General features: G+C 47.1%; 2 protein-coding genes across 2 annotated transcripts in view; one reads left to right on the top strand and one right to left on the bottom strand.

The window, feature by feature from the left end:
* Positions 1-27,564, bottom strand: part of ARHGEF17 (Rho guanine nucleotide exchange factor 17) — a 611,927-nt gene that overhangs the window by 100,278 nt on the left and 484,085 nt on the right. Inside the window, exons 4-5 of the mRNA XM_078658552.1 lie at positions 24,948-25,064; positions 18,068-18,160 (exon numbers count right to left, since the gene is read on the bottom strand). Coding sequence (XP_078514678.1) covers positions 18,068-18,160; positions 24,948-25,064 — 210 coding nt within the window. The remainder of the gene's footprint in view (positions 1-18,067; positions 18,161-24,947; positions 25,065-27,564) is intronic.
* On the top strand, positions 19,320-21,809 carry LOC144773242 (uncharacterized). The gene is made up of 2 exons (XM_078658146.1): positions 19,320-19,409; positions 20,625-21,809. The coding sequence occupies exons 1-2, from the start codon at positions 19,320-19,322 to the stop codon at positions 21,807-21,809; spliced, it is 1,275 nt and encodes a 424-aa protein (XP_078514272.1).

The raw sequence follows: 27,564 nt of genomic DNA, 5'->3' as shown, positions 1-27,564 counted from the left end.
GGAACTGAGTTTGAGTCTTGGCAATGACACTGAACATCCTGTGATTCTGGGCAAATGACTTAATCTCCCTGTGCCTAACAAAAATTAATGTATCCTAATGTAATGCAACTGGTGCTATGAAAAAACGATCTGATACACGATTCGGGTCAAGTTCGCGCTATATAAAACTCTGTAAAATAAAAAATTTCCCTGTGAGGTGCTCAGGTTCCTACTTGGAATGTGGGTGGGTCGGTCGGTAGGAAGGTGCTGAGAATGATGGTGTTGGTACTCCACAAGAGGGTGTATCTCTGCTACCCTAGGTGCTACAGGCCCAGGAGATGGACCGCATGAAAGATAACAATCTGAGACGAGGGGTTGAAACCACTGTCTAGTTTTTGTGGCCTATCGGGGACATGCCTAGGGGTGCAGGCTGCACTGTTGCCTTTGGAGTCTGACCAAGGCTGAAATGCATGTGGTTAATCGCTTTCCGTAATGCCACAGATGAACTAAAATCAACGGAATGGAATGTACCCAGAGGTATTACCAGAGATCCAGATTAATTCAGGCATTTCAATCCGTCGCTGCTTTGAGTTCATAGTTTCCTTTCAGAATTTCAACAATTCAAGATTCCTGGATGGTGCAGGACAGAAAGGACCGCTAACCAAGCATGTCTGTGCTTATACAGAGTAGGTATCAAGGGAATGGTTGAGGGAAAAGTTCCCCCCCCCCAGTGCTCAAAGGGAATTAGTGAGAAAGTCAGTTTACGTTTTAAGGCACTATCATTTTCTGCCACAATGTGTAGTCAGATTGAAAATGCATTCACACACCAGAAACGTTGGTTTTACGTGTTTTTTCCAGGAACCCCAGTAAAGAACACCTGAAAGATGGCCAGCAGACCGGTCTGGGGCGAGTCCAGGCATTGCGTTGAATGGGACAGCGGCAAATCACTGCCGGAGACATGACATGTCATGAGCTGCTGAGATTTTTCTCTAGAGACACTTCTGCACCAAAATCTAAAATGTAAAAAATGGAATATTCCCAAATCAAAAACTGCAATTCTAAAAAATCCAATCACCCATCTGTACTACATAACAACCGCTGCTTTGTGTTAACAGGCTGCCACTAACATGGCAGTTGTCAACGCAACATAGTTATTTCTTTGTTAACTTCTCAATTCAGGCTGATGGCAAAAGGTGACAGGAGATGCAACTGTTGCCCACTACTGATTATAGTCAAATGCATAATCAAAACACAAGGTCAAACCATGGCCATCCATGGGAGATCTCCTGTATTAAACCTGCATCACCATGGCAGATCCATGAACATCAACACAGTGGGAAAACTCCTTTCCTATAATCTCTCATTGGTTGCGCTGCAGGTGTCAGAGGTTAACATGTCTTAGGCTAGCACACTCCTACAATATTTTAGAGTTTTCACTTGTAATACCGGAGTAGCAAGTCTTCCTACTTAAACAGTAGTGGGCTCTAATGCAGGTGAATGTATCTGCATGCATCTTTCTAGGTAATAAGACCTCTCTATGAATCAACAAGACAATGCCAAAAGTCAATAGGTCTTGGGTTGGCTTCCAGCCTTTTGATTTTGTCATTGCTTGTTTTGTCATTTGTTTTGTCAACATTATTGTTAGGGCAGCTGGCCGGCCACTGGCAATATGTAAAAAACATTTTTTTTTTAAATTGCCTAAAACCAAAAATATTTTTTGCTCTTAAAAGCCATATGGCGCCATCTCAGCCTATAGCATAAATGTAACTACTTTGCTGACTGATGTGCTATTTGTGAGAGAGTAGAATTCCGTCGCCTAAAAGGAAGTTAACCAGTGGCTAAAGAGGTCTGACCCATTGCCTCATGTTGTAGCGGGCAGAAAAATGTAATTGATACAACAGATAAAGAGGGCTGGCTGACATCCCCAATAAGTAGGAATATGATATATACAATTTTAATAAAAATCAAAAATTAGTAGTTAGTGGTCAGCCTAAAAAACGTTAAACAAAAAGTAAGATTTCATCCCTAGGACTTAAGGTAAACAAGAGTTGCAACTTGGCTACGTCACAGGCCTCTCTGGCTTTTTCTAGTGTTATGGTAAATCAAAGTTACTCTGTAGTGTGGGAACGAGCCGGCAGAAGGCACTTCTGCCCATTAGCACAGTGCCTTGTCAGTCTGTCCACACTGCAACCAGTTGAATATGGGAGTCAGACAGGGTGTGGGCCTAGCTATGCATAAGGGCTAGGAAAAGTCCATTTTCAATGTAAAGGTGGGAGAATGTTAGTTCTTTCACCGGACTACTAGACCATAGATACACTGATCTGAAACAAGGTAGGACTAGGCTCTCAGGAGCTGGCGGCAGAACATAAATGTCACAGTGTGCAAACTGATAAAAGCAGAAACACCAGGTGCATAAGGAGAAAGTTGAGAACTGAACAGAAATCGCACTGCCCGACTTCCATGTGCGGTGCAGATGGTTCTGCTGGAATCGAAAACCTAGAGGAGAATCACCAGTTGCCACATTTTTGAAGATGCTGGAAGAAAACTCACCGAGATTATTGCACTGAGGAAGAGACATCAGCTGCCCAAGAATGTGGACATTTAGCAAACACAGGTCGCCAGTAGGTAGTTATAGTTTCCATAGACAAAGCGTTATTTGTTTTGCTAAGAATTTTGACGCCGTTTGACGAATCTTCACGAAATCCTCAAAACGAGTACATCAATCACTTCAGATGCAGTCTTGAAAATTTCAGGTTGATTTAGACGAGTAAAAAAGGGAGGGGGGTCCGAAAACACATACACACACACACACCTATACATATATACATACACATATATATATATATATATATATCCATCCTGACAGTCTTTCCACAAACAGGCACCGACTCAGTGAAGTATTTTGGCACAGAAGGCGATTTATTCAAACAAGGTCCGACGCGTTTCGGCGGCAGGACCGCCTTGTTTACTGCATAAAACGTTCTGTGAGTGAAATGCTTTGCCTATGGCTGGGTCTAAACTGGGGTGGCATGGTGAGCAAAAGAATGATGGATTTAACCCAGATCGCCTGACTGGGGGTGAATGTTTGATTAGTTCTGCATTCTGTCCATCATTTGTATGTCTTTTGCTTTCTCGCCCTTTGCGCGCTGGGTATGCCCAGGCGTGGGTCCTGGGCTCACTTTGCCACTGGATTCAAGCTAGTCTGGCTGATGAGGGGTAAAACCCCGAAACCGGTCCTAGGATGCTTGTTTCCGATCCACGGATGACCTGGCTTGGCAATTCAGGTCTGTTGCCATGAGGCACAGCGTCAAGACTGATTTGCATATAGCTGGGTCTGAACTGAGGTGGGGAAGTGAGCTAAAGAATGATGATGGATTCAATCCAGATCTGTGACTGGGGGTGAATGTTTAATGTGTTCTGCGTTCCGTCCATCATTTGAGTGTCTTTCATGTTTTATGTGATGCATAGTCATAACTACTAGAGATCAGGCCCCAATATGGAGTGCCCCGAACTACTCCAAACCCTGTCAAGGAGCCCGGCGGATCTTTGCTCAGAGTGACAACTCTAAGCATTATTAAAATACCCCATTACTCCTTGGGAAGATACTAGGACTGCAATCAAAGATTCCGGACGATAGTCTTTGTGAATTAACAGAGATTACAAGTTAGCCCCCCCCCCAGATTAGTGAAAAACACACACACCTGTGGATATCAGCTCCAAATCCATGTGTTTTTACCCCTTTTGAGTGGAATACCGAGCCCAAATATGCATAGATTTACCACCTGGTAAATGGTGCAGGACTTTCTTTCATTGGCTGTTGGCAGTCGAAGGGTGATGGGGGGGCGAGGGGAGAAAGAGCTTTTTACTTCAGCTGGGGGAACACTTTTTTCTGCTCGTTACATGGCGCAGTCGGACGGGCTGGGGCGGGACATGGCAACTGCATTAAACTCCTGGTCCGGTTCATCAGACCCAGAGTTTGCAGATCCGATAATTCCGGGCCCAGTGAAACCCCAAACCTTGGGGTATTTCGCTAGGCAACTAGTTACAAGGGAACAATTAAGCTACTCTAGGCAAGACATCACAGTGGGTGAAACATTCCTAGCACACGACTCATGGACGGTTAATGCACCTGCCGCGCAGAAACTGAACATCAAACACTTTTTGCGAAGTAATGGTTGAAAATCCCCTTCTTACATATTGCAACTGCCAGTGACTGGCGTCCCCATGCTATAGTTCTGTAAGGGCTAAAGCTTCTCACCTCCTGAGTGTCACAGTCAATATTGTAGGTTAGCACCAGGTCTTTGTTTCGGACTAAAAGAAACACTGAGGATACAAAGACCTCATCAATGGACAAACAAAAGAACTGGGGAGCGAAATCATGAGTAAATGGTTTTAAGAGGAAATGACAATGTGGAGGTTACTGTAGAGTAAGGAAACGGTTACGTTTAAAAGGTAAACGGAGACGGTCTGTGTAGGAAAGTAGGATCTACTTCTATGGTTACCCCCACTTTTTGCTTGATGTGATGCTGTTTTTGACTAGTCTAGCTGAGATCCTGCTAGTCAGGACCCCAGTATTTCTCCCTAAATTGTTGTGTTCAGTACTTTAGGTACATCCCAGATTGGATACTGGGGTACCCTTATAAGTCCCTAGTATATGGTACGCCTGTACCCAGGGCATAGGTACACCAGAGGTCTGCCATGGGCTGAAGCAGGTATTATGCCACCCATGAGAGACCATTCAAAATGGAACTACAGGCCTGCCATTGCAGCCTGTGTAAGTTGGTGCTTACACCCCTTACTGAATATATAGGTTTCCTATATCTTGAGTACCCTCTCACTTAGAACCAAGCACCCTGCCTTCAGGATTGTAAAGGCCTGCTATAAGGGTGACTTATAGGTTTTAAGTGCAGTGACTCAAGATTTAGCAAACCTATATCTTCAGTAAGTGGTGTAAGCACCAACTTACACAGGTGGAGAGCAGCCTTCAGGCTTAGTCTGGAAGGAGTGTAAAGCAGCTCGTTTTACCAGAATGCAATCTTATAGATTAGATGAAGTGAAAAGAACCACACCAAGTATTTATAAAAATATGTATTTATTATATAATACTTTCTAGAATGTTCAAGTATCTCCAACCCAAAGATAAACGCAATGCACACAATACTTTAGCAAAGAAACACAGTAAATAGCATGAAATACGCAGTGGACCCCGGGTGGGGTGGACCAAACCATATTTTAAGAAAGTGGTATAAGAACCACGACTTGGGTCAAGACACGGTTAAGAGGACATAAAGCTGCTGGAGACCCAAGGAACCCCACAAGGGGAGTAAGTAGGGAACCCACGAAGAGCATGTGCAGTGTGGGAACACAACCGCATGCTCCATACAACTCTACGTGTAAGTCACAGTTGGATTTTTAAAGATTAAGGACCCTTCCCAGAGGACCCTGAATAAACCCAGTGGAAAACAGAAGGTTAGAGAGCCACCCACCCGTGGATACCCTAGTACCCACATTATCTACACCAGGGAAGCTGGGTGCATACATGTGAAGTGGTATCGGAAACTGCCGTTGTTTCCAATGAAGGACTTCAGGAAAGTGTCCGGTGGAATCCGAAGGTGGATTCTAGACAAGAAGTACCTGCAAGCAGAGGGGACAGAGTCTAAGTCATTCAGAAGTGACCAGGAGACTTGGAAGACGAATGCCCTCCGATGTCTGGTGTTGCAGAATGGATGATGAGGACCTTGACTCTGCAGCTGTGAGGACCTGGCGAAGCTGAGGAGGACCAGGAGCCTTGCACAAGCAGCCCCACAAAGGATGTCGAGTGCTGAGGGGTCGGTGTCTGGCGGGAGCACCAACCAGCCTTGGCAAAGGTAAGCAACGCAGGAATCAAAGAAGGGGCAATGTCAGGACCAGCAAGGTTCAGGGGACTCACCAAAGGCAGGGGAGTCAGGGCAGGCCCCGAGCAATAAGGGGAGCCCAAAAGAAACAAGTGTGACCCTCAAGTGGACCCACAGGCCGGAGGCACTGGAGTCGAAGCAGGACCTCAAGCAGCTCACCAAAGGATGCAGGCAACGATGCACACGATGCAGTGTGGCTGAAGATTCTGGACACAGAAGGTGCTCGAGGTTGGGGCTACTTGGAGTCCAAAGACCTTCTTCAAAGCAAACTAACAAGCCTTTGCAACTACAAGGTGGAAGCAGTGCACAGAGGTTCGGTTACTGCAACCCCCACAAGAGATTCTGGCCTCAAACTTGGTGAGAGGTCAGGGCAGGCCATTGGGAGCTGTGGAAAACCACCACTTGCAGAGCCCACGAAGTCCGGAAGAGCTCAGGATCTGCAGACCGGTCAACTTAGTTGCGGTGCCTGCGAACGCAGGGCAGTGACTCCCTCACTCCAAGGGAGATTTTCTCAGGTGTCTTTGATGCTTCACAGGCCTTGGAAGGTTCCTGTATGATGCACATACACAGACAATGCAGCTGACTGAAAGGGAGATGAAGTCAGGCTCAAATGAAGTCTAGCGAAGTCCAGAGTGCCCAGACGGTAGAAGAAGAAGTGGTGTCTGATCTGAATCTTATCTCACAACGAATCTAGGGACCTACACCCAGGTAAGCCCTTAAGTACCCTAGGGAAAGGGTTGGGAAGATTCAGGAAACCCTCACAGGGGAGGGTCTGGGCAGGGGGGAGGTTACTCCCATTTCCTTTGTCCAGTTTTGTGCCAGAACGGGAGCCAACGAGGACTGGTTTGAACTGGACTATGCACGGCGACTTCAAATGTGCCCCTTATGAATACTTTGTGGCGCTGGCAAGCACACCCACCCGGTCCCAAAAACACAAAATCCTTTCTGAGAGGTGGTCACACTTCCCTGTGACAGGATGCCTATTGATCTGCCTTCGCCTGCTTGAGCTTGGCTCAACAGCAGGAGGCCAGAAATGTGTCTCTGGTCGGCAGCAACCATTTTGTACTGTCCGGGTCTGGAAGACTAGTACTGGGGACATGGAGAGCCTAACGGGGGTCTCTTCCAGTGCTTGGAATCAAACCCCCACGATTCCAACATGTTTGAAACCAAACATGATCGGATTGCTTGCGGCTGTATTCTCGATGGTCATCGCGTAATTATGCGGTGCCCCGCTAAATAGTATATGGCTGCTCACTTGCAACCCAGGAGAATGCACTCCTTAGGCTGCAGGGGTGTCCTGCTCATGGAGGGGCATCCTCTCACTTAGATGAAAAGGGCTGCAGGAATCCTCCCTGGTAAATTAAAAACAAATACTTACTTTGCATTTTAATTTAAAATTAGAGGTAATTGCAGATATAAGAATCGGAGCTAGAAATTAATCACCACAAGATTAACCAACCCCGATTAATGATTAAGTAACCTGAAAAACCACCTGGAACCCTAGTTTTATGGACGGATGTTTTTGAAGCAGGGGTGTCCAACATTTGTCCACAAGGGGCTAAGATGTTCATGATAACCTCGGACTATGAAATTAATCTTTTCTGCTAAAGTTGTTTATTACTAGGGGCTCAAAAAATGATTTGTAAAGTACTTTATCCTTTGCTTTTCGTGCCTCCTGAAAGGCGCGAGCAGCAGATTCGGAGGATGAAAATAAAGACGGCCTCACAGGTGGAAACAATGCAAAAAATGTGTTTACCCTCTTGATTCTGAAACGGCCTCTCAGCCTCGAATGATCTGTGACGGCGCAGCGCGGACAGCCAAGAAAACATGCTTAATAAAGAGAGAAATGCGGCTGCTAATAAACCGAGGGGTGAAAAATGAGAATTTCCTCGTCATCAATCTGGCCAGTCTCCTCGACTCAGTCACATTAAAGTATGCGAAGTATGCCATGGGACAGGGACAGCTGCAAACTGAGAGCTGGCACCGCTGCCCATCGTGAGATTACCGCTCTACGCCCTGGTTGAAACCCCACTTATGCAAAGGTGCCTGGTACAGGGACAGCTGGAAGCTGAGAGCTAGCACCGCAGGCCACGGTGAGATTACCACTCTATACCACTTATGCAAAGTATGCCTGGTACAGGGACAGCTGGAAGCTGAGAGCTAGCACCGCTGGCCACGGTGAGATTACCACTCTATACCACTTATGCAAAGGTGCCTGGTGCAGTAACCAGGGACAGCTGGAAGCTGAGAGCTAGCACCGCTGGCCACGGTGAGATTACCACTCTATACCACTTATGCAAAGTATGCCTGGTACAGGGACAGCTGGAAGCTGAGAGCTAGCACCGCTGGCCACGGTGAGATTACCACTCTATACCACTTATGCAAAGGTGCCTGGTGCAGTAACCAGGGACAGCTGGAAGCTGAGAGCTAGCACCGCTGGCCACGGTGAGATTACCACTCTATACCACTTATGCAAAGGTGCCTGGTGCAGTAACCAGGGACAGCTGGAAGCTGAGAGCTAGCACCGCTGGCCATGGTGAGATTACCACTCTATACCACTTATGCAAAGGTGCCTGGTGCAGTAACCAGGGACAGCTGGAAGCTGAGAGCTGGCACCGCTGGCCACGGTGAGATTACCATTAATGCAAAGTATGCCTGGTACAGGGACAGCTGGAAACTGAGAGCTAGCACCGCTGGCCACTGTGAGATTACCACTCTATACCACTTATGCAAAGTATGCCTGGGACAGAGACAGCTGGAAGCTGAGAGCTAGCACCGCTGCCCATCGTGAGATTACCGCTCTACACCCTGGTTGAAACCCCACTTATGCAAAGGTGCCTGGTACAGGGACAGCTGGAAGCTGAGAGCTAGCACCGCAGGCCACGGTGAGATTACCACTCTATACCACTTATGCAAAGTATGCCTGGTACAGGGACAGCTGGAAGCTGAGAGCTAGCACCGCTGGCCACGGTGAGATTACCACTCTATACCACTTATGCAAAGTATGCCTGGTACAGGGACAGCTGCAAGCTGAGATCTAGCACCACTGGCCACGGTGAGATTACCGCTATATGCCCTGTTGGAAATCCCACTTATGCAAAGGTGCCTGGTGCAGTAACCTGAGGCAGCTGAGAGCTAGCACCGCCGACCATGGTGAGATTACCACTCTATGCCCTGTTGGAAATCCCACTTATGCAAAGGTGCCTGGTGCAGTAACCTGAGGCAGCTGAGAGCTAGCACCGCTGGCCACGGTGAGATTACCGCTCTACGCCCTGGCGGAAACCTCACTTATGCGAAGTATGCCTGGTGCAGTAACCTGGGGCAGCTGAGAGCTATCACTGCTGGCCACGGTGAGATTACCACTCTATGCCCTTGTGGAAACCTCACTTATGCAAAGGTGCCTGGTGCAGTAACCTGGGGCAGCCAAGAGCTAGCAACGCTAGCCATTGTGAGATTACCACTCTATGCCCTGGTTGAAACCCCACTTATGCAAAGGTGTCTGGTGCAGTAACCTGGGGCAGCTGAGAGCTAGCAACGCTGACCATGGTGAGATTACCGCTCTACGCCTTGGTGGAAACCTCACTTATGCGAAGTATGCCTGGTGCAGTAACCTGGGGCAGCTGAGAGCTATCACTGCTGGCCACGGTGAGATTACCACATACCACCCGGGTGGAAACCCCACATATGCGAAGTATGCCTGGTGCAGTAACCTGGGACAGCTAAGAGCTGGCACCTCTGGTCATGGTGAGATTACCGCTCTACACCCTGGTGGAAACCCCACATATGCAAAGTATGACTGGTGCAGTAACCTGGGACAGCTGGAAGCTGAGAGCTAACACTGCTGGCCATTGTGCGATTACCGCTCTTCGGCCTGGTGGAAATCCACTTATGCAAAACATGTCTGATGCAGTAACCTGGGACGGCTGAATACTGTGAACTATTACTGCTGCCCATGGTGAGATTACCGGAATTTACCGCTCTACTCCCTAATGGAAATCCCACTCATGCAAAGCATGCCTGGTGCAGTAACCAGGGACAGCTGAAAGCTGAGAGCTAGCTTCGCTGCCCATGGTGAGATTACCGATCTACGCCCTGGTGGAAACCTCACTTATGCAAAGTATGGCAGGTGCAGTAACCTGGGCAGCTGAAAACAGCTATCACTGCTTGCCACGGTGAGATTACCACTCTACACCCTGGTGGAAAGCCCAATTATGCTAAGTATGCCTGGTGCAGAGACCTGGGGAAGCTGCAAGAAGACAGGTGGCACCGCTGACATTACAATTCAAAGGCCTGACGGAAATCCTACTTATGTGAAGTATGCCTGGTGCAGTAACGTGGGAGATTTGGAAGTTGAGTGGTGGCACCACTGGCAATGGAGCGATTACCGCTCTGTAGCCTGGTGGAAATCCAACTTATGCAAAATATGCGTTGTGCAGACAGCTGAAAGCTGATCGGTCGTGCCACTGGCCACGATGAGATTACCGCTCTAAGGCCTGGTGGAAATCCACTTATGAGAATTATGCCTGGTGTAGTAACCTGGGGCAGCTAGGAGCTGGGACAGCTGGAAGCTAAGAGCTGGCACCGCTGGCCATGATGAGATTACCGCTATACGCCCAAGTGGAAATCCCACTTATGCAAAGGTGCCTGCTGCAGTAACCAGAGACAGATGGAAACTGAGAGCTAGCACTGCTGCCAATGGTGAGATGTCCACTCTACGCCCTGGTGGAAACCTCACTTATGCAAAGTATGGCAGGTGTAGTAACCTGGGGTAGCTGAAAACAGAGCTATCACTGCTGGCCACCATGTGATTACCACTCAACACCCTGGCGGAAATCCCATGTATGCAAAGGTGCTTGGTGCAGTAACCCAGGACAGCTGTAAGCGAAGAGCTGGCACCACTGGCTACAGTGAGATTACCGCATTATGGTCTGGTGGAAATCCCACGTATGCAAAGTATGTCTGGTGCAGTAACCTGGAACAGCTGGAAGATGATAGCTGGCACCGCTGGCCATGGTGAGATTACAGCACTACGGCCGATGGAAATCCCACCTATGCGAAGTATGTTTGGTGCAGTAACCAGGGACAGCTGGAAGCTAGGAGCTGGGCCAGCTGGAAGCTAAGAGCTGTCACCTCTGACCATGGTGAGATTACCGCTATATGCCCTGGTGGAAATCCCACTTATGCAAATGTGCCTGGTGCAGGCTGGTGGGGACCAGTCAGGCACACACTAACAAGTTGGTCGGATTTTAGGTGTACCTCTGAGGTGGCCCCCGAATGAATTTGTTTAACAAATCCAACACTGCATCAGTGTGGGTTTATTAAGTTGAGATGTTTGGTAAAAAACATCTTGGAATCCGGTGGAGCTGTGGAACTCGTAGTGACAAGCTCCCAGCCCATGCACTCAGCATGGCTTCACTGTGCACTTCTCCCCAAGCGCTGTGTTCTCCCCAAGCGCTCTGTTGTGCTCCCCCCTTCCCCTTGTTTGTTTGTTGTTTTCGTCTTGTGCAGCCCGCCCCGCCTCCCAGCTGAGCCGCCCTCCCACAGACTACAAACAGCGCTTCCCTACCTAGAAGCGCTGTGACTCGCTCTTCGCTTTGGCCGGAGTGGTCGCTCCCAGTGCCCCTGGCGTCTACTGGTATCGTTGGGCAGCGCTTTTTGTCGATTTTGCCTCCTTAATATTGCCTACAGCTCTGCCTGGCTGCCGCTTTGCTTTTAAAGCGCTTTGGCTTCTAGATTGTTAATTTATCTGCTGTGTTAGCGCGTTCTCCCCAAGCGCTCTGTTGTGCTCCCCCCTCCTCCATTTTGTTTGTTGTTGTCGTCTTGTGCAGCCCGCCCCGCCTCCCAGCTGAGCCGCCCTCGCCCCTCCCTCTCCACTATCCATTTATGACAGTAGTTCCCGCGCGCAGCGTTCACGCGCAGCGACCGCGCCCAACCTGCGCCGAAGGTGCGCCAAAGGTAAGCCCGTCTACGCCCGTCCGCGCCTGGACCGCGCCCAGTGCCAGACCCCCTGCCCCTCGCGCTGCCCAGCCCTCCCGCATTACCTACGATGCCACCACCCTCCTAGCCCTCAACCCCGGCCGTTCCCCCAACTGCGTCCAAGCCGCTCCTGGACACACCCATGGACCCTTTTCCTGCTACTCCTGCAAATTCGTCGGTACCGTCACCAACTCCGCTACGATCACACCTCAGATTCCCGACACCAACCACCTACAATGCATCCTTCTCAACACCCGATCGGTCCACAGGCACGCCATTGACCTATGGAATCTACTAGACACCATCTCTCCAGACGTCGCCTTCCTAACTGAAACATGGATGAACGCTTCCTCCGCCCCAGACATCACCATTGCCATCCCTGAAGAATATAAGATCACACGCAAGGACCGTACCGGCCACACAGGAGGAGGAATCGCTATCGTCCATAAAAAATCAATCCACATCTCAACCAGCTCTGACGTCAATCTCGCCAACTCTGAACACCTTCACTTCCAGATCCACATCGACCCCAAGACCACACTCAGAGGCACCCTCCTCTACAGACCACCAGGACCCCGCGCAAAATTCAGTGAAGACATCACGGACTTCATCACTCCACACGCGATCCCCTCCAAAGATTACATCCTTCTGGGAGACCTCAACTTTCACCTTGAAAAGAACAACGACCGCAACACCACCACCCTCTTGGACAACCTCGCCAACCTCGGACTTAAACAACTGGTCACTTCCCCCACCCACATCGCTGGTCACACACTCAACCCTATCTTCACCTCCAGCAACCATGTCTCCTTCAGCCACACTACGGATCTCCTCTGGACTGACCACAGCTGCGTTCACTTCACCTACAACAAGCCGAAACCCATCAACCACCCCCAACCAACTCTGCAAAGAAACTGGAACAAAACCACCATCGACCAGATCTCCTCATCGCTCCTTCTTAACACCCCAGCCCACTCTTCTAACCCAGACCAAGCCGCCACCAACTTCACCCTATGGTTATCCAACAGCGCCGACATCCTAGCACCACTGAAAAAACGTCAAAGCAAACCTGGCAGCAAGAAGGCCTCATGGTTCAACGATGATCTTAAGAAGTCCAAGAAACTCTGCCGCTCCCTTGAAAAGGCCTGGAAAAAAGACCCAACCACTAGCACCAAGGATGCCTTCAAAAACGCCACCCGCACACACCACCAACTAATCCGAAAGGCCAAGAAATCAGCATTCAAGGACCGACTAGACAACAACGCCCACAACAGCAAGGAACTCTTCAACATCGTCAAGGAATTTACCAATCCCTCGGCCAACTCCAACGACATCACCCCCTCTCAAGCCCTCTGCGACTCCCTGGCTTTATTCTTCCACAACAAAATTGCAGACATCCACAACAGCTTCGACAACCAACCCGGAGACCAACCCACCCAACCATATGCTGAACATTCTCCCCCCTTGAACACCCTTAACGACTGGAACCCAATCTCCACTGAGGACACCATCCGCCTGATGAACTCCATCCACTCAGGATCCCCCACAGACCCATGGCCTCACCACATCTTCAACAAAGCAGACTCCGTCATAGCACCGCACCTCCGAGACGTCATCAACTGCTCACTCAACTCCGCCACCTTCCCGGAAAGCTGGTAACACGCCGAACTCACCGCCCTTCTGAAAAAACCCACAGCGGACCCCACCGAACTCAAAAATTACCGCCCCATCTCGCTCCTTCCTTTCCCGGCCAAAGTCATCGAGAAAGCTGTCAACAACCAGCTCGCCGCCTTCCTCGAAGCCAACAAATCCCTCGACTCCTCACAGTCCGGCTTCCGAGCAAAACACAGCACTGAGACCGCCCTCATCGCAGCAACAGACGACATTCGAACTCTGCTGGACAATGGAGACACAGTCGCCCTCATCCTCCTCGACCTCTCTGCAGCCTTCGACACAGTCTGCCACAGCACCCTTTTACAACGCCTCAGAAACATCGGAATACAAGGAAAAGCACTTGAATGGATCACCTCGTTCCTCACCGGAAGAACCCAGAGAGTCCGCCTTCCACCATTCAAGTCCGAGGCCACTGAAGTCATCTGTGGTGTACCACAAGGATCCTCACTCAGTCCCACCCTCTTCAACGTATACATGAGCCCCCTCGCGGCCATCGCCCGCCAACACAACCTCAACATCATCTCTTACGCGGATGACACTCAACTGATCCTTTCTCTCACCAATGACCCCAGCACCGCCAAAACTAACCTACACGAAGGAATGAAAGAAGTTGCCGAATGGATGAAACACAGCCGTCTGAAACTGAACTCAGATAAAACAGAAGTCCTCATCTTAGGTACATCCCCCTCTGCATGGGACGACTCTTGGTGGCCGGAAGCCCTTGGAAAAGCACCCATCCCGACAGACCACGCACGGAACCTAGGCGTTATCCTGGATTCTTCACTTTCAATGAACAGACAAGTCAGCGCCGTCTCCTCATCCTGCTTCAACATTCTTCGCATGCTCAAAAAAACATTTCGCTGAATCCCCACCGAAACCAGAAAAACAGTCACCCATGCTCTGGTCACGAGCCGACTGGACTACGGAAACACCCTCTACGCAGGTACTACCGCTAAACTCCAGAAAAAACTCCAACGCATCCAAAACGCCTCAGCCAGGATCATATTAGACATCCCGCGTAACGAACACATCTCTGGTCACCTGAAAAACCTCCACTGGCTACCCGTCAATAAGAGGATCACTTTCCGACTTCTAACCCACGCACACAAATCACTCTACGATATCGGACCAGAATGCCTCAACTCACGACTGTCCTTCTACACCCCCTCCCGCCAACTACGTTCCTCCAGCCAAGCCCTCGCCACTGTACCTCGCATCAACAAGACCACCATGGGAGGTAGATCCTTCTCATACCTGGCAGCTAAAACATGGAACTCACTCCCCACTTACCTTCGCCTTACCCAGAACCACCTAGCATTCAGAAAGCAACTTAAAACGTGGATATTTGATAAGTAATCCTCCTCCCCTCCCTAAGCGCCTTGAGACCCTCTGGGTATGTAGTGCGCTATATAAATTCTTTGACTTGACTTGACTTGACTTGCACTTATAATGTCAGAGAATGGATTTAGCCACTATAGGGGCATATCTGCTCACGCAGTTAGGCCCTCACATGAAGTATTGTGCACCCTAGCTCAGGGCTGTAAGGCCCTGTGTAGGGATGACTTACCTATGCCTCTTGCAGTGCTGGTAGGCCTGGCACACAGGGACGTGTCTCAAGTTGACTCATCACTTTTATATGCACCAACACACAGGCTGCAGTGGCAGCATGCTTGTGTTTGGTGAGGGGTTTCTTAGGGTGTCATAATACATGCTTCAGCTCTGAAAGACCCTCTCTGACCACAATGTCCTTGGCACCTTTTACAAGGGACTTATATGTGAGCCAGACGTGTGCCAATTGTGAAAACAAAGGTACAGTTTTGGGAAAGATAAGAGCCACAGGAACCTGGTATCAGGAACCCGGTGCACACTCAGTCAAAGATGCATCAGAGTAAGGCAAAAAAGTGTGTGGGGGAAACCATGTCAAAAGGGGTATTTTTCCTACTTTCCTACAAGCATTCCAATCGCAAGGACACAGGAAATGTTATGCAGAATGGTGTGTAAGAGGAAGACCCCGTCTTAAGAAGCACAGGTGGTGGAATGGAATGCTAGTGATACATTGGCTGGGGCATCGTTGAAAGGTCTGCATCAAATTCATTTTGAAGTTGTGCACCTGATGTGCTCATAGGGAGGGAGGGACGGCTCATCAAGATTGATGAACTGGGTTGAGCGCTCCAGGGGCAGTCTACCTTGCTGTTCACCATCAGGACCTGGGGCTCGGCGGCACTGAGGCACGTCTTGTATCTTGCACCCAGACCCGGATGGGAGTTAGCAGTACCTGGCCAGTTGGCTGTCCTCAGACCCTGGCTTGCTTTTAGGTGTATCTGGTGGTTATTGGTGCACAATCACATAGGTAACTTCCCTGTTTTCATGTTCAAGGGCAAACCATGGTTAACGGTGGATGATCGCGGTTTAGCATCGTTTTTGGCAATGCTTTGAACTTGAAACTAAAAGTCTATTTTTTCTACTTCGTGACCAATGGGTATTCCCTTTGGTAAATTGGGAGCGGTTATCAATCAAATACACTGGCCACGTATGCTCAAAAGTTAATTTTACACATCTGTTTCACAACCTTTGACATGCCCTACTCTAGACAATGAATAACCTAACCTGAGGTTACCTGAAAGTGCAATACCTACCTCGAAAGGGACTAAGGGTAATCATGGACAGAGTCAGCGGTTTATTCATAAAAGAGGCCTCCTAGAGTGTGTACATTCCTACTCTTCACTCGTGACCACCAGGCCAGGGGCAGTTGACAATAATATTCTATGGACCTCTTTTCAGCCCCAACTCTAAGTTTGTTTCTCTGCATCTTTTCATCTTGTGACGGATGATCCATCATTGGACAGCCTGAAACCAGAGTGGTCTGTGGATTCTCCAGTCTGCGAAGGCCGCTGAGCAGAGAACATGTCTAGTGGACTTCGTCTCCAACCCATGATCATCGTCTTTGTTATCCTACATGAAGTACCTCTGCCTCCTACTCAATCCTAAACTCAATCTTGACGTGTACGCCCTAGGGCAGTCTCTGTTAGTAGCCCTATTCCACTTCAATGTCAGAGCCTCGCCACTACAACCATTATTGAATCTTTTTTCGGACATTTGCATAAATTCAGTGATGAAAGCAAATATCCGAGCTGATCGTCCCTAAAAAGAAGTCAATGTCATGAGGATTATTTGTAGAAATACAACGATGTCTATATTTGGCTATCCAACTGGACATGATCGTTTAATATAAAGGATTAAAGGAACAACATACAAGTGGACAATATAGAAAGGAAAAAACTCAGGCCTTACATAGAGCACGGCCAAAAATTACATCAATTGGGCCAACAAACGATATACATTGATGGGCTCTAGCACATACAAATACCAGTATACAGTTGTGTTTAGAGTGCTCAAAAGTCAACGACGTTTCGATCCCTTTAACACATTAATGGAATCATCTTCAGGACTAGAAAATAGGTGCCTGAGCACCATGCCTGTTTGAGTCAATTCAGGTCATCACCCGCAATTCTAGGTCAGAATCCTGGCTTAGTACGAAGAGGGTCCTCCTCAAATTTACACTCGGAGGAAACTAGGCGATTGGGGCTGCCTTTCAGTTGATTGTAGACGATCCTTCATATTAAAAGATCATGTCCAGTTGGATAGCCAAATATAGACGTCATTGTATTTCTATAAATAATCCTCCTATCGTTTATTTCCTGTTAGGGACTGTTGATCCTGTAAAACATTCAGTACTCAAGGGCCCTGACCATTCATTGGGCTGCCTTGTTTTTGTAAAACACAATCACATTTCTGTGACACAGAGCTTGACGCGTCAACAAGAACAAGCAGGTAGGTTAAACCCAAAAGGTACTTAGCCTGTGAAGTGGCTGAATGCACAAGACAAGGCTGCCCAGTTGCCTAGTAACAATTATTCATAAGTGGGTGTGTCCTGTCTATGAATAATCATGAGCAGCTGGGAGGACACACAGTATCCCATAGAGAACCGCAGTGGGAACAGGTGAGAGCCGCCTGCCTCAGGAAAGCTAAGCACAAATAAGGTACACTGCCATATAAACGGTAGAAATGTGCTAAACAAGCACTGGTAATGTACCAACATTTGCAAGGGGATGAGCATCATGTGCACAGATCAATGCGTCTTACTGCAATCCCTAACATATCAAATAACGTGTTTCACTAGATAAGCAAACTACTTCTACCAATCTGCGTAATTCAAAAATATGAATATTAAATTAGATTACACACATGGCTTACACTTCTGAGACAAACTAGGTTTGTAGGAATTGGGACAGAAGTACCTATAAGAGAAAAGTTAGCCATTTCACAAACTCTCTATAAGAAAATGTATTTCTCACTGTAAGTGGTTTGAAACTTTCCCAATGACAAAGAATATGCAATTTTATATACATTTTTTTATTTCGAAGTGTTTCAGGCTAGACGTAGGGAACAGACAGTTTGTAGGGACAGTCAACGTCATCCTTACCTTAGTCATCACAGATATTTAGCAAAGATGAGTTGATATTAAGCGTTTCTACTGCACCTACCTTTACAATCAGCTCATAGCGAGGAATTCTCTGGACAGGCTTGATCATTAAATCGGACAGGGCTTGCTTCTCCTTGTGTTCTCTCATGCATTGCTAGAAAGAAAGGAATGAAACAAAAATCAGCGCCATGTCCTACGCATCACAATAGCCTACAATCCAATATAATCTCATTTACAGTAACCTACCTGGTCATTATGACATATTCCTGTTTATTCAGGGGGCAAAAATGTACCTTTGTACACCTTGCCTGAAAAGGCCCAAGAACCTGACTTTTGTCCACTCTGGGTCTGCCCCCCTCACATTAGACTTTAGTGGAGACCGCGTTGTTTCAGTCTACGTGTAGGGGACCACGAGTGGAGGACAGATTAGTCCGAGAGGGTCTCTATGGGAAAGCCCCATACCTTTGACATCGCTGTGTTAATATTCGGTAGCAAGTGTTTCATCAATTGTGATACAGATAACCGCTATGAATGACTATTTGGGGACGAAGCTTCCTTTCTTGCTCAAAAGCTGGTATGGGTATGTTTTGAGGTACCTTTGGCCAGCTCAACAGAATCCTACTGCGTCATCTCATTAATTGGACCCTTTGCATCTTCACACCTCTGGTTGGCCTTCGCTTTGTATTAGTTAATTATCGGGCCCTTTGATTAGCTCATGTGGTATACTATAAATTAGCTCTTTAATTGCCACAGAGATCTTCTGATTAAGAAACTCTGTTTCTGACGAGGTTGACCGCAGACCCAAAACTACTTTCAAGGTTCCCAACCTACTATTCCCAAAACTGCTGATGGTCGGCAACATCATCTGCCCGCTTGAAGAGCATGTGAATGCTAACATCCTCCCGCATGACCAGAGTTCAGAATTCAAACCACGCAGGAGCACAAAACCCTCCTTGGCCGACATTAGGCTACCATCGCTCGAAACAGGCCTGAGCTCAAGATTCTTCTCAACCTATCAGACGCATTACAGGAGGGAACTGAATTACTCCTGGAGAGCCTGGAAAATGGGCTGGACGTAAGGCAAAGTGATAAACCTTAATTTCAAACTAGAGCCCACAGATGACAATAAACATCGCCACCTCTGTATTAATTTACATAGCTTGACATACTGTGCCAGATGGTTGCACGTGACACCCAACTATATATAGGCTTGGTAGCGATGCTCAATAGCAACTCAAAGTAATCAAACGTCTATGGGAAATATATGAACGGCTAAGCAGAGCAACCGGCACTTTAGCATCACAAACACCACCATGCTGGTAAACAGTGACCTGACAAACTCCAAGTTTCTTCTACCTACAGGAAACGAGAAGCACCTCTTCACCAGCAGAAAAGTTACAAATGTGGGATCTGGTCTGCACATTGCATCACACCACTCAGAAAAACAAGAGACAACCAATTATACTAACCAGTGCCTTACTTTTTTCCCAGTTCTTGTTTGATTGACCACTAAAGAAGGAAAATCAGAAACTACACACAGTCGAAAAGTCACGCAGTCCACCATCTACCAGGGAGGAAAAAAGTAAAACTGGATCAAATAGGACCCGAGTAGGAAGAAATAACTCAACAAAAGTTGTTATCCCTCTACACTCGTAAACGCAACCAGAACCCCAACCCAGAGCCTGAAAAAAGCAAGAAGGTAGAGTTATTGGAGTACTGGGTCTGGATCCAACACCTAAACCCACAGTGAAAAACCAAGCACGCTTGTCGGGTTAAGGAGAGCCTGAAATAATCTTTACAAGGAAGACTTCCACTGATACCAACCCAGATCTTGAAGTGTTCCACCCCTTCAAGATGCAGTCAAACACTACAAAAGCATCACCAGAAGCACCAATATCACAGACCTCTCAATCTGCCACTGTGGACCCCTCTTTCCTGACGAGAGGTCTGTGGATGGAACCCTCTTTTGAAGACTTTCAAGTGTTGCCAAGTGGCAGAAAGGTGGCAAGTCAACATTCTACAATTGATAAAATAAAATTGATTCGGCAATAATGAGAGGCTTATACTGGCCTATTTCTGTACTATACACTGGTATTATGCGATACAGCCCAAATCCGCTTGCATCTGCTCAAGTGTTCGGCTCTAGAGCGGCTAGGTCGCCGTTACAAAAACCAGGGTGTTAATATTCACTTACATCAGCTCATCAATTGATCATAGTCTATTATATAGACTTCCGAACTTTAAATTGGATGGTATTCCTCATCATCAGGGTAACCGAGAATGTAAAGCAACCATACCTACTCTCCAGAGAATAATATAGATTAAGTTTATTATAGTACTATTTTACAAGGAGCGCCACACTACCATGGAGATTGCCTCAAAACCACTTCATGAAAAATGGCATTTTGGGCAATTTCCAGTGACAGCAAATCAGTAAACAGAGGACAATTAACAAAAGGGTGCAGATTACATTACTGAGAAATGGCCATAAATATCAAAGCTACTATGCCGGAATCTTCCGCAGACTCTTTGTACCCGAAGAGTAAATTTAAGATCGCCCTTTGTAGGCCTGAGAGCAGCTATAAGAGACGAAGAGGCAAGAGTCATCGAAGGCTTAGGAGGAGGAAGGGAAGATGATGGAGAGGGAAGAGAAGATGATGGAGGAGGAAGAGAAGATGATGGAGAGGGAAGAGAAAATGATGGAGGAGGAGGAAGAGAAGATGATGGAGAGGGAAGAGAAGATGGAGAGGGAAGAGAAGATGATGGAGAGGGAAGAGAAGATGATGGAGAGGGAAGAGAAGATGATGGAGAGGGAAGAGAAGATGATGGAGAGGGAAGAGAAGATGATGGAGAGGGAAGAGAAAATGATGGAGGAGGAGGAAGAGAAGATGATGGAGAGGGAAGAGAAGATGGAGAGGGAAGAGAAGATGATGGAGAGGGAAGAGAAGATGATGGAGAGGGAAGAGAAGATGATGGAGAGGGAAGAGAAGATGATGGAGAGGGAAGAGAAGATGATGGAGAGGGAAGAGAAGATGATGGAGAGGGAAGAGAAGATGATGGAGAGGGAAGAGAAGATGATGGAGGAGGAAGAGAAGATGGAGAGGGAAGAGAAGATGGAGAGGGAAGAGATGATGGAGAGGGAAGAGAAAATGATGGAGAGAGAAGAGAAAATGATGGAGAGAGAAGAGAAAATGATGGAGAGGGAAGAGAAGATGATGGAGGAGGAAAAGAAGATGATGGAGAGGGAAGAGAAGATGATGGAGGAGGAAAAGAAGATGATGGAGAGGGAAGAGAAGATGATGGAGAGGGAAGAGAAGATGATGGAGGAGGAAGAGAAGATGATGGAGGAGGAAAAGAAGATGATGGAGAGGGAAGAGAAGATGATGGAGAGGGAAGAGAAGATGATGGAGGAGGAAGAGAAGATGATGGAGAGGGAAGCGAAGATGATGGAGAGGGAAGAGAAGATGATGGAGTGGGAAGAGAAGATGATGGAGAGGGAAGAGAAGATAATGGAGGAGGAAGAGAAGATGATGGAGGAGGAAGAGAAGATGATGGAGGAGGAAAAGAAGATGATGGAGGAGGAAAAGAAAATGATGGAGAGGGAAGAGAAGATGATGGAGAGGGAAGAGAAGATGATGGAGAGGGAAGAGAAGATGATGGAGAGGGAAGAGAAGATGATGGAAAGGGAAGAGAAGATGATGGAGGAGGAGGAAGAGAAGATGACGGAGGAGGAGGAAGAGAAGATGATGGAGAGGGAAGAGAAGATGATGGAGGAGGAAGAAGATGATGGAGGAGGGGAATAGGAGAACACAGGGAAGTGAGAGGAGAAATGAGGAGGACAAGAATGGAAAGGAACAATACTTGGAAGAGGAGAAGGAGGCGGAGCGGAAAGGGATGATGATGAAGGAGGAGCTAATGGAAGAGAAGGGGCACAAAGGGTAAGGGAATGGGAATGTAGAGGGAGGGAGCAGGCAAGATAGAGGATGTGGAAAGGAGGAAGCAAAATACGTCACTTTAGAGGAGGACGATAGAGTAGGCCATTGCTAGAATGTAAGGAGCAAAGGTTGAAACGGTGGTGTCTTCACTTCCGTGCAGAAGCCGCGTATCATGGAGCAAAGGCAATATTTTCCGAAAGCAAGAACACACTTCCACAGGCCTAAAAGTGCTTCTCGAAATTTCCCTGCCCACAAAAACCAGACCCTAACTTCTGTCTAGTTGGCGTTTAACTTCAACCAATTTGTTTGCATCCACTTGTTAGTAACCAGAAGAAAAGACCACAACTAGTCTGATTTTTCCAGATCACTATTAAGTTCATGTCAGATTGCAGCCTGTGGCTATGTGTGTAAAAAGGTTGTTCTTGAAGGACCGAATTAAGCCAGAAATCTTTGCAGATACTCTGGTGACTGGAGCTACGCAGGGATCAAACCTGTCCATCCTTCTTCAGGGGTCCAAGCTCGGGCAAAAAATGGGTCCGAATTTTAAGTTTTCAGGACAATCTGTGCTCTGTATATAGTACGACCTAAAGCCATCCCCGGTGAGAGCATTTATACACCATTCGGCCCATATGCCATTCTAGCGCATTAAACGGTCAATATTAACAATTCAGAAACTGTAACCCCTGCGTGACCTTGGAGATCCTCAGACGGTATTTCTCCTGCGATTAGTACAGCCTTTCATGAGGGGGAAGTGGGATGGAACCACAGCCATTAGGAAGTCCTTGTGATATTTTATGGCAAACACAATGACATCACAACTTCTTAAAAATATTACCAACAGCTATCAGGTGGAGCACCCCCCAGATGGTGCCTGTGATTTGCCCATCCTGTTCAGGAGGTGTGGAACCACTGGGCTCAATTACGTCATTGGTGTTGTTTTTAACAGAAGTTTCTTGCTTGCCTTCACATTAGCCTGGAACAGCTGGTTGAGCTGTTTGGTTTAGAGCCTTTAATGAAATTGTTCTAGGCGAGTTCCTCTGCTCCTGAACCTCTGCCTCAACCTACATTTTCAGCGGTGCCTCCCAAGGAGCAGGATTTTGTATTTACCATTTTCTGTCCCACTCCTTCCTCTTCAGAAAATTAAATATTGCAAAGTCTGGATATTCATAGATCTCTGTTCGTTTCAAGTGGACATCATCGTTCCATCACCCGGATCCCATCATTGTCACATTCAGCCCGTCAAGGAACGGAAGTGGACCTCACTGGTCACTGTGAGTACATGGGGTTGATTGTCCATTACCAGGGCTTAGAAGGACACACAATCTTCTGCCCAGAAGCTGGTACACGACCCCCCCCCCCCACACACACACACACACGGGGCTTGAAAGGTTCTACACCAGCATGCTGGGTTAAGATATGCAATGCAGCTACTACAATAGGCCTGCAAAATTTTGTACAAAACTGTCAGGTCTTGGGAAGGGTTAGCATTTGCTTTTGAATCTTCAGAATTTATTTCAGTAACTTTAATAACCAGGATGAGAGTGTGTGAGTGAAAGTGTGTGTGAGTGAAAGTGTGTGTGAGTGAAAGTGTGTGTGAGTGAAAGTGTGTGTGTGAGTGAAAGTGTGTGTGAGTGAATGTGTGTGAGTAAGTGTGAGAGTGTGTGTGAGTATGAGAGTGTGTGTGAGTGAGTGTGAGAGTGTGTGTGAGTGAAAGTGAGAGTGTGTGAGAGTGTGTGTGAGTGAGAGTTTGTGTGTGAGTGTGTGCGTGAGTGTGTGCGTGAGTGTGTGAGTGAGGGTGTAAGTGTGTGTTTGTGTTTTTTTCTCTTCAGGCCTGCTGGATTACTGCTTGGTAATTCCACAGTGTAAGATTTGTGAAGATGAAGGCCGGAGAGGCGGTAATGATGTGACGACCTACTGGTAATTCTCATTCATCAGAGTCCAAAGCTTCCTTATCACAGCCCTCGAGTTCCGCATGCACTAGGAAGTTTAGGCCTTCACCACTGACTGTCCTAAACCAACAGATGATTCCTGGTGTGAAGGTTTTACAATAAACAGGACTTTAAAAATAGACAGAGGACAAGCTAGTTGCCTGCCACCAAAAGGAAGACCCATCATCTTGGTGTAATACCTACACTCACTGCACCTTTACTCTGCACCAACCAATCCTGGGGAAACCAGAAACCCCTCTGAACTACTCAAGTACCTCAAGCACACAAATGCAGATGTGACCAGGGGTCTCCTGTGAGTGTGTTGGGGTATTTGAGTATGTGTGCTGTGTTCTAAGCAGGTGTGTGGGAGAAAGGTTCAGAACCACAATGAAGGCAACCCTGAAACTTAAAGATACTGTTGAGAATACAACGACAACTCGAAGCGCGATTGCGACTAACAAGCAAAACTAGGTGTTAACCAAGGGGAAGTCTAACAAGCTGTAACTGTAAATCATCGGCATACACATGAAGTTTGTTACCTTGCCGGTGTTGCGAATCATGCACAATTGTTTGTGTAAATATTATAAGGAGATCTGGGCAACCATTTGGGAACCCCCACCGCAGGCCACTACTAAACGTTTTGCGAGTTCAAGCCTAGAGTTCATGACCACAGAAATGTCACAGATTAGTACTCCATGGTTTAAAAAACTTAAAAATAGTTTAAAAAATAATTTTGAAAGCTATTTTAGCTGACCATGTGGGATCAATCCAGGTATGAGTCATTTGCGAGGATTAGGCAAGCAAGGGGAGTTTAGGCCGGTGACTCTAATGACAACCTTTGAAAGTAAATAAGGTTATTGATTCTCTACCAATAATCTGTAAACTGGGGAACAGCACATCAGCCAACTGAACTTAAAAAGTAGACTGGGAGAAGAGGCAAGGTCAAGGTGGATTCACCAAAAACAGGACACTTACTGGAAAAGGAATATTCTGATTGCTTCATTTTTCAAAACATTGTATTGTACTTAAGCAGTGTGACTGATTCCCCCCCTACCCCCAAATGATGCATTACACAAACCTCCAGGAACTTCAAAAAGGCGGGCCTTGCTTCTCTGGCGATTCTTACAGCATCTTTGGCATTGAGGAAATTGTCGATATAAGCTGAGTAGATCTTCACGAGGATGTCTTTGGAAAACTAGAGAAGAGAAAAAAAATCAATGAACTACTGGGCTAGTGGACCACTGAGCACAACAACTCAAAGGCCAAACTTGCCTCATACATTAGCGCTCAACCCGCATTTAACTTTGTCTGAACAATGGTGTGCTCCAGGTTTATTTCGTGTTCCTCCAATGCAAAGCCCTGTATCCTTGGTTGGCGCTCTCCAACTAGGACCTGAGGTGCCAAGGTGAGGATGATTCAAAGCCCAAGGACTGTGATCTCTTCCTCATGACAAAGTTGTTTCTGTAGTCAACAAAAACACAAGCCCCTTTGAAGGACCCCACTCAGTAAACCCTGATCTCAAAATACAATTGGTTAAGGCGTGGATGAGAAACATGCATGATTGCTTTGCCGATCCTGGGACAAGGAGAGGCCGATCGTGGGACAAGGAGAGGCCGGTCCGGGGGACAAGGAGAGGCCGGTCCGGGGGACAAGGAGAGGCCGGTCCGGGGGACAAGGAGAGGCCGGTCCGGGGGACAAGGAGAGGCCGGTCCGGGGGACAAGGAGAGGCCGATCAGGGCACAAGGAGAGGCCGATCCTGGCACAAGGAGAGGCCGATCATGGCACAAGGAGAGGCCGATCCTGGCACAAGGAGAGGACGATCCTGGCAGAAGGAGAGGACGATCCTGGGACTAGGAGAGGACGATCCGGGGACAAGGAGAGGACGATCCGTGGACAAGGAGAGGCCGATCCGGGGACAAGGAGAGGACCCTACTTGTCCACGGATCGGGCTCTCTTTGTGCCGGGATCTGGCCTCTTCTTGTGCCGGGATCTGGCCTGTCTGTCAGTTACGAAGTCAATAGAGTAACATCGAAAACTGGCCAGCAGGAGGCGGGCCACTGTGTTTTTTATTTATTTATGAGTTTTGTAAAGCTGTGTGTGTGTCTTCTTGGTTACTCAAGAGAGTTTAAAGCGCTGAAAAGGTAAAACAGATAAAGAGAGACAGAGAGGATCATTAGAGTGAGGGGTGAAATAGACCTTCACTCGATGTTCTTCCATTGGGACGTCTACTACGTGCACATGTTTTGAATTTATTTAAGCCTATGGATGGGGAATAATAGAAGGCTGAGACAAATGCCGTCACTGTAGTCAAATCATAACAACATGAGCGCCTTTACGACAGTCACAATGTGCAGGAATGAAAATGGGGTCCAGCTGAAAGTTCAGAAGAGGCGCAGAGATGTGAACAAAGTTTGGGCACAGCCAAGTGGCTGACTGACAGTTGGAGGATGGTTAGTAATGTGGGTTGAAACGGTTGATGAAGACTTCAGTTAAAAAAATTACTGAAATGAAAAACATTTTGGGGAGAAAAAAAAAGCTCTGAAAGGCTTTGCATAGTATCTAGCTTCATTAGATATACAGGAGTTGTGTGATAGGTCTGTCTTTACTGTCTATGGTCCACTGCACTAGACACTGAAAAAAGCCTCAGCATACATACAACGGACAATAGCCATGCTGAGAAATAGAGAAAAAGGCCTAGCATAAGCAAGGAAGTATGATGGGTATTTTTTTATTTTGTATTGCAAGCATATGCCACATAAAAAGGAATATGTCATTAACCAATAGTGGGCGCCTTATGCTTGCATCAGCTTTACATTTAGAAAACATTTGCTGATGCGGTTGTTTTTACTAATGATATTTTTTCAAACAACAAGCTTTTCAGTTCTGTTATGCATTTTAATTGAATTATTTAAGAAGAATACATCACCATCTAACTAATTACTCAAATTGTAGGCAGCTCCAATGTTACACTTTCACAAACACTTTATAACAAGTTTTCAAAATGCAGGTAAAAAACAGCTGGTATATTATAATTATTATTTAAAGAAAACATAAAAAGTATATGGTGAAATGGATTAACAACTGAAAAGAAAGACGCTACTTTTAATTGGGTGTGGATTATATTCTCAGACATTGTGCAGTCAGTCAAAGTGAAGGGAACCAATGGATAAAGTAGGTTGACCAATTGCCCCATGCTGTGGTGGGCATAAGCAAAATGTGAGCGACAATTTCATAGACCAATGGATGAAAACCTATGATCACAAGCCTCTCGAGGCATGTATATTATGGATGATTTAGCGCAAAAACAATAGTCTGGCGATAGCCTTAAAAAAACTAAACAAGCATTGGCATAGCCGATAGGTCTCACCTTTGGGACATTATAAGAGTTTAGCCAAGGATGTTGTGCTGCATAATTAAATACTTATAATGTCCCAAAGGCGAGACCTATTGGCTATGCCAATGCTTGTTTGTTTTTAGAATCGAGACCTTTCGAATTCTGGGTCCAGCGTCCCTATCATAGGCAGCCTCTAGGTGCTGTACAGCGCAAGTTTGGTACAGGCTGCTCTGTTCTGATTAAGCGTGCTCACACTAAGTGACGTCACTGCAGAATTAGCATGTGCCTTCCATGTGCCCATGCATGCTCTGTTCTCATCACTTAAATGGCGGTTACTAACAGACACCTCGGTGACGCATGT

Source organism: Lissotriton helveticus, chromosome 8, assembly GCF_964261635.1.
Source record: "Lissotriton helveticus chromosome 8, aLisHel1.1, whole genome shotgun sequence".
NCBI lineage: Eukaryota > Metazoa > Chordata > Amphibia > Caudata > Salamandridae > Lissotriton > Lissotriton helveticus.
The sequence above is the reverse complement of the archived record's forward strand: the minus strand, read 5'-3'. Positions and strand labels throughout refer to the sequence as shown.

Excerpts from the sequence above, each read along its gene's own strand:
- LOC144773242 (XM_078658146.1), top strand. The coding sequence starts at position 19,320 with ATGCTGGTAAACAGTGACCTGACAAACTCCAAGTTTCTTCTACCTACA. Across the intron at positions 19,410-20,624 it reads CCAGCAGAAAAGTTACAAAT|GAGGAGGAAGGGAAGATGAT; the intron begins GTGGGATCTGGT and ends TCGAAGGCTTAG.